Source organism: Saprolegnia parasitica, assembly GCF_000151545.1.
Source record: "Saprolegnia parasitica CBS 223.65 unplaced genomic scaffold supercont2.2, whole genome shotgun sequence".
Classification (NCBI taxonomy): Eukaryota; Oomycota; class Saprolegniomycetes; order Saprolegniales; family Saprolegniaceae; genus Saprolegnia; species Saprolegnia parasitica.
This window is the reverse complement of record NW_012156396.1, coordinates 206014-219037: the sequence shown is the minus strand read 5'-3', so window position 1 is coordinate 219037 and position 13024 is coordinate 206014. Positions and strand designations below refer to the sequence as shown.

At 57.7% G+C, this 13024-nt stretch overlaps 5 protein-coding genes across 5 annotated transcripts; 1 reads left to right on the top strand and 4 right to left on the bottom strand.

Moving 5' to 3' along the window:
- Positions 1-671: 671 nt before the first annotated feature.
- On the bottom strand, positions 672-1670 carry SPRG_00608 (hypothetical protein; the record flags this gene model as incomplete). The annotated part of the gene is made up of 1 exon (XM_012338833.1): positions 672-1670. The coding sequence occupies one exon, from the start codon at positions 1668-1670 to the stop codon at positions 672-674; it is 999 nt and encodes a 332-aa protein (XP_012194223.1).
- Positions 1671-2438: 768 nt separating this feature from the next.
- SPRG_00607 (hypothetical protein) lies at positions 2439-6992 on the bottom strand. Its single transcript, XM_012338832.1, has 14 exons — positions 6657-6992; positions 6441-6599; positions 6202-6387; positions 6047-6154; positions 5960-5998; positions 5703-5915; positions 5197-5655; positions 4997-5144; positions 4868-4948; positions 4000-4813; positions 3383-3959; positions 3058-3339; positions 2855-3014; positions 2439-2798 (listed from the first exon to the last, which is right to left on the bottom strand). Exons 1-14 carry the CDS (start codon positions 6960-6962, stop codon positions 2515-2517), a joined length of 3816 nt encoding a protein of 1271 aa, XP_012194222.1. The 5' UTR covers positions 6963-6992; the 3' UTR covers positions 2439-2514.
- Positions 6993-7241: 249 nt separating this feature from the next.
- Positions 7242-8923, top strand: SPRG_00606 (hypothetical protein; the record flags this gene model as incomplete). Its single annotated transcript, XM_012338831.1, has 5 exons — positions 7242-8016; positions 8068-8309; positions 8367-8670; positions 8719-8774; positions 8822-8923. The coding sequence occupies 5 exons, from the start codon at positions 7242-7244 to the stop codon at positions 8921-8923; spliced, it is 1479 nt and encodes a 492-aa protein (XP_012194221.1).
- Positions 8924-9785: 862 nt separating this feature from the next.
- Positions 9786-11883, bottom strand: SPRG_00605 (hypothetical protein). Its single transcript, XM_012338830.1, has 4 exons — positions 10853-11883; positions 10301-10804; positions 10136-10253; positions 9786-10085 (listed from the first exon to the last, which is right to left on the bottom strand). Exons 1-4 carry the CDS (start codon positions 11858-11860, stop codon positions 9868-9870), a joined length of 1848 nt encoding a protein of 615 aa, XP_012194220.1. The 5' UTR covers positions 11861-11883; the 3' UTR covers positions 9786-9867.
- Positions 11884-12267: 384 nt separating this feature from the next.
- Positions 12268-12874, bottom strand: SPRG_00604 (hypothetical protein; the record flags this gene model as incomplete). Its single annotated transcript, XM_012338829.1, has 2 exons — positions 12268-12570; positions 12629-12874. 2 exons carry the CDS (start codon positions 12872-12874, stop codon positions 12268-12270), a joined length of 549 nt encoding a protein of 182 aa, XP_012194219.1.
- Between the last annotated feature and the right edge of the window lie 150 nt (positions 12875-13024).

Sequence of the window (13024 nt, the reverse complement as noted above, 5' to 3'; positions counted from 1 at the left end):
GCTTCGTCTGATGGCGCGGCTCGCAGCAGGCGAAGGCGTCGACTGACGAGGCCTCCTTCTGCCGCGGCCTGGATGACCGACGGCCGCGCCTCTGAGGACGCGGCCACTCGTCGTTTGGTTTCGCTTGCGGACCGGTTGGAAAAACGCAGAAATCCCAGCGCTCCTATTCCAAGTGCGTTGGTAGACCACGGCATGGGCCATCGCTTCTCTAGCTATGTAGGACGCTTCCTGCAACACGCAGTGACCTCTTCCTACGCCGCCGTCGTGGCTTGTGGTCGCGATGTGCGACGTGGTCAGCAGCTGGGTGGAGCGAGATTCGCAGGATCCCAGCTCAGGATCCCGAGAATGCACCGCCAACGTCGGGCACAACCAGGCACATTCAAATGGTCTAGAGATACGGTTGAGGCAGTCTAGAGACACGGCTGATGCAGTTATCTGTCGTCGTTAGCTTGACTACCTTTCCAGGGCTGCTCTTACATACTGTTACGACACGACTATTCTACATAGCTTTTTGACGGCACGATGAAGATGCCTGCCTTGGGTAAACGGACAACAACTAGGTATTTTATCCGACTTCGCTCTGGGCTGCGACTTGGTGCTATCGTGAACGTCCACTTGAACTGCCTTCAACCCTGTGTTTCACTGTCAACGCCACAAAAACACGACGCGTCTTAGCACTGGTTGGTCTCACGCAGCCACGCGATCGTCTTGGCGACGCTCTCGGCCAACGGCATTTGCTTGTACCCGAGCTCGTCGTCCGCTTTGGTCGTCTCGATGTGCGCGTGCAAGCACACCAAGAGCGCGCCCTCGTACGTGATGTCGGGCTCCCGGCCCGTAAAGTACGCCACCGCTTCGTTCACGCGGCCGACTAAACGCAGCACAAAGGCCGGGAGCGGCTGGCGCGTCTCAACCTTGCCCAGTTGCGTCGCTGCTACCTGGATCAGCTCCAAAAACGACGCATCGGGACCTTTGAGAAGGTAGTTGTGGCCGACTTGGCCTCGGTCGGCTGCCGCCACTATCGCGTCGGCCACATACGGTGCGTAGCAGAAGGAGCCCGTGCCGGGCGGGATACCCGTCAGCTCGTCACGCGCCACCATTTTGAAGATGCGCGCCCAGTTGCTTGGGTCGTGCGCCCCGAGGATGTGCGCCGGGTTGATGATGACGGCGGCAAGCCCCTGCGCGATCGCCGCCCGCACTTCGACCTCGGCCGCGGCCTTGGACCGCGAATAGTTGATGGGCGCAATGTTTCCTTCCTGCGGTGTTGCTTCGTTGATTGTATCGCCGCGGTAGCCGTACGCGGCGACGGAGCTTACAAAGACGAAGCGCTTGGCATGCTGCTGCAAGGCAGCTTCGCACATGGCCTTGGTACCAACGACGTTGTCGCGCCACTGCTCAGCATGCCTGGCGCGCCACAACGTCGTGTTGGCAGCGACGTGGAAGACGGCGTCGACCTCGTTCGGCAATATCGCTGCGATCGAAGCGGGGTCTTGGAGGTCGGCGACAACGCACTGAACGCCGAGATCCAATAGCACTTTGACGTTGGAGCCCGGTCGGTGCATGGCAACGATGCGCCAGCCATTGCGCTGGAGCGACTCGACGAGGTGCCGCCCAAGGAAGCCCGTCGCGCCGGTGACAAAGGCCGTCCGCGCCTTTCTGTTGGTCGTCGTCATATCGGATGCTTCAGCAAAATGATGTGGGTCATCGGCCTGTGGGACAAACGACTGGGATTTACTTTACGCTGTGGGCTCTGTTTTGGGAATCCCAAAATTCAGGTTTGCCCCAACGTGGGACAAACCATGCTGCTTGTCATGTGCCTGCATCTTGATAGCAGCGCGCAATTTCGAAATTGGCGCAAGTCATTGGGCCAACCTTCGGCGAACCGACGAACACAAATGTAAAAGGACTGTTTCCAAGAAATGGAAGAGGTTTTCCGCACAAGTCCGAGCAGTCTAGAAGACCGGTTTCAAGTTCACACACGCTACACGATCCAAGATCCAGGCGCAGAGCAAACAAGCTCAAGCCATTTCCAAATTGATTGTATCAGTCAAATAGCTAACCCGCCTCGCCCATCACTGGCATGACGAACACCAACACGGTTGTTGCCCCCAAGGAGTTCGGTCTTGATTGAGGAAACCATTTTTCGCGCGTAAAAACCAATTTTTAGGCGTAAAAATCAATGGGCGTAAAAACGAACAATTGGTGATGAATTTCGCACGCGATGTAATATTTTACTAGAAATGGAATGTGCAATTCCTAGAATGGCCGTGTGCGTCCCTGTGGTATCGTTCATACCAGTGATAACGCCTAATTTGATTGCGCGCTCAAAACAGTCCATGCATATCTGGTCGTTGCATCCCCATTCATCAGCACCAACCGAGCACGTACTTCGCAACGTTTATCGGGTTGGGCAAGCTCGAACATGATCCATAAAGCTCAATTGGGACTCGATAGGGCGGAGCTACCGAAGTTGTCTTTAAAGTATATTATGGATGCACCATACGTCTATAAAATGCTTTACGTTTGCGTCACCACGTGCGCAACGTTGGGGCTGTACGCCGTCGCCTCAGTCGTGTCGACGAGCGTGCCCGATGTCAAGTGCACGAGGATACCAGGCGTGTTGCGGCGCTCGACAAAGAACTCACCGTGAATCTGTTGGACCAAATGGGTCGAATTGGACTTGGTCGCACACACGTGGGCTGGCTTTTCGTCGACCTCGGACATGGTCAAGGACTCGGTCTCGGCGAGAAACTGTTGGCGGAACCGCTCCAGATCGAATGCGACATCAAGCTTTTGCATGCCTAGCCGCCACAAGTGCTGCCTCGTGACAACGATGGAATCCGCCGTCTAGTAGTACCTTTGCCATAATGGTCCAAGAGGCGCTCGGCGAGAAGCGCTTTGGCGGCCGGTGCATCGTCGCGCGGGGATGCGACAGGCTTGACAACTTCAATGGCAAACCACTTGCCGAGGCGGTGCGATCGGCTAAAGCTTTCGCGAGCCCACCACGCCGTCTGCATCTATTAAAGCATGAGAGCCTACGGGGCATATCCGTTGCACCACCTGACGCTGGAGCTGCTTGAGTGACGTCGCCGATGCACAGACCTTGGTCGTGACGCTCTTGGCGACAATCACCGGCGCCTCCGAGATCTGCGTCTCGAGCGCGACGGCGACGCGGAAGATACGCCGCTCGCCACGGTGGCAGTGACGCTCGGCGACGTTAGCGTCCCACTTCATGACACACGACACGGTGCGTGCCTCGGGATCAATCTGCGACGGGCTGCGAAAGTCGAGTGCTTGCCATTGGCTGGCGTCATCCATGGCGCCAGGAGACATGCTCGCATCCTACATGTCAATCGTCACACTTGCGCCGACAGGATGACAAGACCTCGGCGCCGTATTTGTGAAAGAACCCGCCGAGCGTGGCCGAGCCGAGAGCAGACGCCGCAGCGTACTCTGTGCGCGGCGCTTTGGTCCGCGTGCGCTCGCTGCAGATGCGAACGTGGGGAATGCCAAGGAGGCAAAAGTGCTGGTGGTCGGCTTGCACGGCCCGGACGACGATGCGACGCGCCTGGCCTTGCTTGAGCCGCAGCGTCCCGTCTTCTTTGACCGTCACGGGTTCGTAGATGCCGTCGGCGCTGCGCTCTTCGACGTCGATTGAGATGAACACGTCGAGCTTGGCAGCGATCGGAACGGTGCGGCGGCGTCGAGGCTTATTGAGCGCTTCCGCCGACGCTTCGTCGGGCGTTGCGTCGAGGACCGACTGGTGCAGTCGGGCAATGTACATGGTCTTGTCCGTGAGCGAGATTGGCACCATGTCGCCCCAGCCCCACACATCAATGAGGACGCTGGCCGAGGAAAGCACGTCTTCAAGCGCCTTGCCGTCGGGGCAGTCGACTTGCGTCGTGAACGCATGGTCCAGGTTGAAGACACCCGACCCCGTCCGCATTGCTTTCGGCGACGAACTACACAGCGTTGATACACTCGCAGGAAGTGCTCGAGTACCTGCTGCCATGCTGGTTCCACAGCCGATAGGTCGCGTAGACGCCATCGGAAGCCACGACGCCCGATACAAAAGTGATGTCTTGGAGGTGAACCTTGATGTCGAGAGTCGTTGTCGCTGCCGTTTTCAACAGGCCGCTGGCCACTCGGTCTTTGCTCAGTTCGTAGAGAAGGTCCACCGCAATCGAAGCAACGTGGGCGCCCTCCGAGTTGTACACGGCGATCGTCCGTGCCATGCCCTTGAGCATCTTGGTGTGTGCGCTCGTGAGGCCTTTCGAGACGCCGTACCCGAGAAAGACCCGCGCGTGGCCCAGGAGCCGGACACCCGACGCCGGCCGAGACTCGGCAAACGGATCGGGCTTTTCAATCGATGCCTCTTTTGGGAGTGGCAGCGCCTTCAGCTGGCATTCGGGCAAAGGCGCCACAAGACCGTCAAAGAGGCTTGCGTCTGTGATCGCCGTGTCGCCGAGGGCACGTTGCTCGAGCAGCATGGCTCTCGCGTCAAAGGTGGCCGCATCCCACGTCACCTCGGTGGGCTTGCCATCCGAAGAGACGATCCGAATGGCATTAGCTGCCTCGACGTCCACGCGATACGCCAAATTCAGCTCTTCGCAGAGCTGATTGGCGCGCGCCGCTTGCAGCTGTAGCGTCAAGAGCTCGTCGACATGCTCTTCGCCCGACTTTGCAGGCGCTTCGACGTCCTCCTCGTCCTCGTTGGTCACGTCGACCTCGATGCATTCTTCCGGGCCGCTCAAATCAATTTGGTTGTCCTTCTCGGGCGACCGCGGGCTACGCCGAAAGACAGCTTCTAACGGCACTGCACAAACAGCCTCAGCACGTTATACACGGCGCGTGAGAAAAGAAAACGTACCATGGATGCGGTACTCGTGGGTGCGGCCAAAGTGGACGCGATCGCGGTGCTTGAGCGGCGTAAAGCTCGAGATGCGGTCTCCTAGAATTCCCACCGCATCAGCACCAACGAGTGACACGGCGAAGCTACCGTTGACAAAGACGTCGGCCGATGGATGCGGCTCGATCGTTAGGAACCCGTTGTCGTTGAGGAGCTTGGCGTGAAGCGGGAGGAGCTGGTTGGCATCGACTTCCAATTTCAAGGGTGAGATCGGCCACGTTGTCGCGTCGTCGGGACTCTACGTGATACAAGCTGCGTGGAGGTTTGTCGCCGCCATGATGGACACGTACGCCGTGACCAAGAAACACGGGTGCGATTTCCTGCCATGTCTCGGGCGTAGTCGGCGGCTCGCTTCCGAGCAGCGTCAACCCAGGAAAGAGCGTGCACGCCAACGGTTCGTTCTCCGCGAGGTCTTCTTGGAGGTTGATCAAGCTCGGGTGCTGGCCTTGCAGCACGATCTTTTGCGTATCGTGGAGGGACTTTTGGAGTTGCAACAACATGCCTTCGCGTTCGGCAAGCGACGCAAAGAGGCCCGCACTCGCCTCGGAGCTGCGGCGGCGCGGTAGCTTCTCGAGTTGTGCACGAAGGTCCGCAATCTCTTGTCGGAGCTGGCGAATGATCGCCGCGTTCTTGTCTTCGTTGACAACGACGCGGTTGATGATCTTCTTGGCCGACTCGGCGTACCGTAGCGTGCTCAGCGTCTCTTCGTAGTTGTCGGAGGACGGGCTAACCATGGCCAGCATCGTCGTCTGTGCGCGTTGCGTGAGCTTCGCTCCTCTGTCATGTGACGACGCACCTTGGCGTTGCCACCGAGAGACTCTTTGAGGAGCCACGTGAGCGTGCTGTCGCGGTACGGGATGCGCTCGTTCGAACTTAGAGACGAAATGACGCGCCCGAGCGTCGAGAGGCTGCGGTTGATCATCGACGCTTCTTTCAACCGCTCGCCAGACGTCCCGGACGTATCGCTGCGCTCCGAGCCCGCCAAGTCAACGAGACATATCTTGGATGTCTACAGCCATCGATAAGATACCCTTTTCAAGCGCAAAACCAGACCTTGTCGTGACCACAGAGCGTGATCGGGTCGACACGCGTCTAAAGAAAAATGGATTGAGCTCGACGCACTAGATACGGGCAATTGACTTGGGTAAAAAGGATGGTAAAGATCGCGTGCGACCGCGACGACGTTGGGTTCATGAGCGTCGCAGCCACGGTGCGCAGCTTCTGGCCGACGAGCAGCTCGTCTTCGATCTACGACACAGGATGAGAACGACATCTCGAGAGGCAACCGCGTGTACCTCGGCGTACGAGCCCACAGAGCGTGTTGTGAGGCCTTCCACAAACGGACCGTGCACCGGGTGCTCACGAATCTTGAGCGGCCGGGCGTCGTCCGTGTACGAGGTCGGCGACGTCGGCTGCGAGCGTGCACGCGCGTCGTCCAAGAGGTCCTTGACCTTTTCCTTGTAAATCTCGCAATAGTTGACCTGCCAGAGATGAATGTAATATCGCTCTTGCATGTTCTGCATCGTCTTCTTACCTGGACCGAGTAGATGGTCTTTTCCGTCGTGTTGTTTTCGACCTCCTTGGTGCGCCGAGCTTCAATCTGCTCAAAGAGCGCTTCGCAGATACGCGGGATCAAGCCTTTGCCGTGCTCCGACTTGTCGCCAACCATGGTGTACGTCTTGCCACTGCCCGTCTACCGGATGACATGCAGATGTGTGGTCTCTCATTACGAGCAAGAGACATGGTGTACCTGGCCATAGGCGAAGACGCTGCAATTGAAGCCGCTGAATGCATTCTCAATGAGGTCCCTGCCCACCTCGCGGAAGATGGCGGCTTGGACAGCCTCCTTCTCGGGCGCGTCGCCAAAGCACCGGTCAAACTGGAACACGCGCGGTGGCAGAAGCTCGGCCAGCGGGTTGTCGTGGCGGCCGGCGCGCAGCTGGACCGAGCTGCCCTTGAGCGCCACGATGGGCGTCTGGCCGCTCGCGCGCTCCTTCTCGCTCATCGGGCGCACGCGGACCACGACGCGGGTCGCGCAGGTCGACGACGCCTCCATCCTCGTCGGCAACAGATGGGTTTTACGCCATCATCATCCTTTTTCTTTTTATTATTATTATAGCTCGCTATTTTCGCCATGTGGGACGACATACAAAGGCCAAGTGGTGACGAAACGGCTGGCGCGTCAAGGGCTTTCAGTATCCATTGTCACAGGTTATCCATTGCTACAAACTTATAAACTTAGTTCTTGAGCTTGTCTAATAAAAACAAAAATATCGAATCTGGAGATGGATACGTTTCAACGGTAGTATCGACATCGTACAGCATTTGCGGGACCATGGACGGGGAAGCGCCGGCGCCCAGCGCGCAGGCGACTGAGACGCCGCCGCCCAAGAAGCGAGCGGCTAAAAAAACAGCAGTGGCTAAACCAAAGACAAAGAAGCCCAAGGCCGCGACAACCGAGACCCTAACTGCAGCGACAACCGATGCGACTAGCAATGAAGGAGCGACTGTCGCCGTGGATGGGTCAGCAGAGCCCAAGCCAGTGGCGTCGTCCGAGAGCCCGGCCAAAAAGAAAAAGAAGAAGGCGGCGAAGAGCGTCAAGGCGACCAAGTCTGCGCCAGTGACGCAAGAGGCAGCAGATGCCAAGCCGGCCGACCCTACGACGGCGTCGAGCGCAGAATCCCTCGCGTCCGAAAACCCAAGCCCCAGAATCGGAGTAGACACGACTGTCCTGCTACCACCCACGTCCGAGATTGCAACCAGCCCGAACGAAACGCTGTTGGCGCAACCCGACGTTGTTGCCAGTGAGGAGCCTGACTCGCTACATCCATCTGTGACGAAGGGGCTGCCTGCGTCGGGCGCAGTAGAGTCAAACTATGACGTGGCGCTCGCACCTGGCACCATTTCGAACAAAGTCTCAGGTGGCGATCTTGCAAAGCCACCGGGTGAGCCCGAGCCCGAGGAAAAGGAGCCCTCGGATAGCACCCCGCTATTGCCCACCGAATCGCCTACCATCAATGCACCGGACGACGACGTCGCCGACACAGAGCAAAGTGCTCTATCTACCCAACCTCGATCGCTCCGACTCCAGCCCCGACCTTCCAGCGATGGTACGAGTCCACACCACCACTGTCGTTCTCGCCTATGAGCTGAAACTCTAGCAAAAGGGCCAGCCTCTGCATCGACATCGTTTCACATCGCAGCGTCTGACATTGAAAACGACACAACACCAATGCCGTTGCCTCGGCCAGGCCCATACCTCGCCGTCGATCTCTTGGACGGCAGCGCACGCGTGCTTGAAAACAGCGGCCCAGTGCGCGTCTTTGTCGAAGGACTCACCACGGGAATGTTCCTCCCTCTTCGACGTTCCCATGGGCATCGCTTCGACGCCAGCGACGATCAGGTAGTGCAGGCGTATACATCCTTCAACGTATGACTTTACGTTGCTTGTATTTTTCAGGCCCGGCTTTTACCCCGCGACCAAGACGACGACGACGAGAACGAAGACGAGCACGCGTGTAATGATCCCAACGCGCTCTTTGAGGCAGCCGTGGCCAACTTGAAGGCGGCGGAGCATATCATTTACGTGCTTGTTCAAGGCCTCCTTGGCGGCGCAGGTCTCTGGTACGTCGTGAGCGTCCACGACGTCGCTGCCATTTGCGCACTGGGCTCGACGGTCAACGAAGCTCGGCGCCTCTTCTTCGTCGCCTCCAGATATCCTTTGGACGACATTGGCTCTGTTTTATATGACTCTTTTGTGCAATGTACCTTGACAGCTACCACTGTAAGCTTGATTGGAGCGATGCAAAAAGCGTCTGCCTTCTTGGCCGAGACGCCGCGCTTCTCGTGGAGCTGGCAAGTGGTCTTGGTACCCACCTGCAATCCTTTCGTTTTGTTTATCGACGCCGGGTGTAGCTCGGCGGTATGCTTGTCTGCTACAGTCTGGCCATGGTGCTCGTCGTGGCAGCGTCGCCTCTCATCGCACAAGTCTCGGTCGCGGCAAATGCAACTTGGTAGGACGCAAGTGCTCGGATTGGCTATAAGACTACGGTGTCCTAGGTGCTCCACAACCCCTGACGTGAGCCTACGCGGACGGCTCGTGGCTTGGAACGATATTGCGATGGCGTACGTCGCATGCATTCTATCTGCGTGGCTCTTTATCTGTCTGGTACCAACCTCCCCGCCTGCTTCGACGTCGCACAAACTATGGTAGTAGGAATTTGCCGTCGCCAGGCTCCACGAGCGACGCAGGCTCGAGCGAGCGCATGCGCTGCAGCTCCAAGCTAAAGAGGCCACGTACACACTATATGTTGTTTTGCGTCGTTGAGTTGCGTGTGTAGCATTCAAGAGCTCACAGGCAGCAACATTGACGGGCTCTCGGATCTGGACCTCGCCCGATTGCTTGGCCTTCATCGGGTAAACCTCGCGTGTCCCATTCAGCCACCAAGTCACCATTTGATATAGACACAAATCGAAAATATTCAACAAATGCTCGCCATCCGAGCGTCGTAGCCACTTTCAACTAGCATTCGAATGGTTGACTCGTCTTCCTCTTCGACGGTTTAGAGTCCGAGAGACAACTTGTTGACAGTACTAGTATTAGGAACCGTACAGACACGACAGGCAGGCAGAGTCTGATGCTTGTCGCGCTACGTACAAATAGGGGGACATGTCGTCGATCAGCACTGTGTACGAGCACGTTGATACCTCGCTATGTGTATCACGGATGGTGGCGCATCGGATTCTACGATAAACCGTCGGCAAGACCGCACAGCAAAGGGGGTATACGGCGCTCGCCCTTCCGCCAATGTCCCACCTCTCGGCTTATTGCAACATCGGGAACTAATGCTGAAGATCACAGAATTGCGGTCAATTGGGCGTGACGAAAGAAAGGCGCATTGAGACCGAGCTTTTAGCCAAAATTGAATTTCTCTGCTCGCACAAACACATGTGTTGCGCCTTTATCTCTCCTCGTCGTCGTCGTCGTCGACTTCGTCATGGTCGCTGTCGACATTGTCGTCGAGAGACAAGAGGTACTGCACGACGTTGCCGTAGCCGTACTCGTCGGCTTGCTCGAGCGCGGCTTCGGTAAAGCCTTCGCTGCGGTTTTCGACGAGCCACATGCACGTCGCAAGGTATCCGTTGCCGGCGGCGCGGTCAATCGCATGGTACGTACACCCTAGTGCCACGCCATTCGCCACCATGTTCAATGTATGTGCATCAACGAACCTTCGCTGCGGTGCGCGTGCAGAAACTGGACGACTTCCAAGTGGCCGTTGCGCGCGGCCTTGTCCATGGCGTTGGTTGTACAGCCCTCGAGACGGTTCCAGTGCAGCCATTCCACGACCTGATCAACATCGTATCGACGTGATATGTCAAACACATGCGGCGTACCTCGAGATGACCGTTTTCGGCTGCCCCGTCCATGGCATGGGTCGTGCAGCCCTCGCGCCGTTGTTCGTGGAGCCACTGAACGACCTCGAGGTGGCCCTTCATCGCCGCCGAATCCATGGCTTCCGTTGTGCAGCCTTCCGGTCGGTTCTCATGCAGCCATCGCACAACGTCGAGATGGCCTTGCTCCGCCGCCGCGTCCATCGCATACGTGGTGCACGGCGCGCCCATATGAAAGTGCAGCCAATGGACGACCTCCAAGTGACCGTTGGCCGCCGCCTTGTCGATGGCTTCGGTCGAGCACCCTTCGGTCCGGTGCGTGTGCAGAAACTGAACGACGGCCAAGTGGCCGTTTTCAGCGGCGCCGTCAATGGCGAGCGTCGTGCAGCCCTCGGCGCGATGAAAGTGCAAGAATTGAACGACGTCCAGATGACCGCGACGCGCAGCGTGGTCCATCGCGTCGGAGCTGCAGCCTTCACGGCGGTGCGTTTGGAGGTACTCAACGAGCTACGACACAGAGTGAGATGCGAGGACGACACTGACGATCTGATCGACCTCGAGACGACCGGCCTCGGCTGCCAAGTCCATCGCCCACGTCGTGCAGCCCTCGGAGCGATGTGCCTCGAGCCACTGAAAGACGTTGAAATGACCGTTCCCGATCGCCTTGTCCATGGCATAAGTCGTGCACGGATATCCCATCTCGGTAAGCCACACGACCACGTCCAGGTGGCCGTGCGACGCGGCGAGGTCGAGTGGCCGCAGCTCCAAGTCGGACTCGAGCACGTCATTTTCAAGGTGGGATCGGTCAAACGACTCTTCGTCAATGAATTCCAGATCGGGAATTTGAGGCATGTCGGTGATAAAGGCGTCGTCAAAGGGCTCGTACTCTTCGTCGCCGCCAAAGAGGTCATCGAGCACCTTGGTCTTCTCGGACGCGGCGGCAGATGCGGCAACAGACGCGAGGCGCGACTTGTTCTCGGACGCGTGCATGTGTAGCCACTGGACTACGGGAAGGTGACCGTACTCGGCTGCCCAGTTCATCGCCATGTCGGTCCACCCGTTCTCCGTGTGTTCATGGAGGTACTGGATCATGGCCAATTGCCCGTGGCGCGCCGCACTGTCCATTGCATGGATTGTGCAGCCTTCGCTCCGGTTCGCCAGTAGCCACTCGACAGTCTCCAAATGACCACCGGACGCTGCATTGTCGATCGCGCTCGGACTGCAGCCTTCGTCGCGGTGATTATGGAGCCACTGCACGATCTCGAGGCGACCGTGATTGGCGGCCCAGTCCATCGCGCGGTACGTACAGCCGCGGTCATGGTTGTTGTGGAGCCACTTGAGCAACTCCATGTGGCCATTGCAAGCGGCCCAGTCCATCGCATTCGTCGTGCAAGCGAGCTCGAGCCCTTCCTTCATGCGCGTCTGGAGGATGTAGAGATGGCCGTTGTACGCCGCGTGGTCGGCGCTGCGCCAGTGCTTAAAGGCGAGGCCGTCGTTGAAGGCGTTGATGAGCAGGTACAGCCCGTGGTCCAAGAGCACATCCAGGACACGGCTCGTCGGCATCCTTGCGCTTGTATCAAAGGTTGTTTGTTGATGAGGTTGGCTGGCCATGACACGACCTTCATTCTCGAATTCGACTCTCCCATCTTTAATATAAATATTCAATGTGAGAGGTTATGTCGCTGGCGCCGAAATCCGATTTGATCCCAAGCAGCCACCTGCCAACGCCGGTGATTTCGATTGCTTGGACATTGCTTCGAGTCGGATAGCCCGCTTCGTCCTATATTTCAATTTCATACGATGCTCAGTTGCTGTAGAAGGTATCTAGGGCCATTTTCGATATTTGTCGTTCTGGTCATTTCTACATTTGCCGACCGACGTCACTTCGGGTTGTGTCACTTTACACGAATGGTGTCCTTGGTTGTCGTTGAACATGGGTCCTTTGTGTGGAAATACACATTCTTACGGTGTTAGTATTTCGAGCGAATATACAAGCGTCGAAACACACGGTAGCTTGACGTTGGGGCTTTCTTTGGCTCGAGTGGCACGTCGCTGAGATGTTCCTCCTGGTTGCTTAGCGACGCCGTCTCGGCCTTCTCGTTCTGGCTCAACCACGCTAGGAACTCGTCGTTCGGAGCCGAAGGGAGTGGTTTGATCGATGCTCGACGCGTGTTGAGCCACGCCATGTAGCTTTCAATGTACTGCAAGACGTCGTCGCTGGTTTCGGGTGCCGTCGCCGGGTCCTCGATGGACGCTCTTGCGGTCGTCGATTGCTTTCGCGACGTATACGACGCAGTCGTCTTGATTGGAACGTTGGGGCAGTTCTAGAACGTCATCCTCCTGGTTCCCGGCAAGCGCATCTTCCGAGTCGTCGATCTCGCCCACTTCAAAAGAATCTGACGAGCGACCGACGCCATTGCTTTGGAGCAGCGATACGCGGGCGACAAAGTGGTCAGGGGTCTCGGCGGCATTGGCCGTGTGGCGTGCGGTCGACGCCCAAGCGAAGGCAGCGGCGATGGCCCACCGGACGTACGATAGCACCGCGGCGAGGTACAGCGCAACGGACGACGTGTTCATGTAGCGAGATGATGCAAAGTATCTTTTCTCCGTCTACCATGACGTGGCAGATACTACGCTTTAAAATTAGCACCGTCAAAACCGGTTGACGTCGGCCAATAGCGTCGCCAACTGCCGGCGCATCTTCTTGATTGCAGGCCAACGCCCTCG

Coding starts and splice junctions, on each gene's coding strand:
- SPRG_00607 (XM_012338832.1), bottom strand. CDS start 6,962: ATGGAGGCGTCGTCGACCTGCGCGACCCGCGTCGTGGTCCGCGTGCGC. Junction 6,388..6,440: donor AGACCATCTACTCGGTCCAG/GTAAGAAGACGA, acceptor CATCTCTGGCAG/GTCAACTATTGCGAGATTTA. Junction 5,656..5,702: donor CTCTCGGTGGCAACGCCAAG/GTGCGTCGTCAC, acceptor CAACGCGCACAG/ACGACGATGCTGGCCATGGT.
- SPRG_00605 (XM_012338830.1), bottom strand. CDS start 11,860: ATGCCGACGAGCCGTGTCCTGGATGTGCTCTTGGACCACGGGCTGTAC. Junction 10,254..10,300: donor CCGAAAACGGTCATCTCGAG/GTACGCCGCATG, acceptor GATGTTGATCAG/GTCGTGGAATGGCTGCACTG. Junction 10,086..10,135: donor GCACGCGCACCGCAGCGAAG/GTTCGTTGATGC, acceptor GCGTGGCACTAG/GGTGTACGTACCATGCGATT.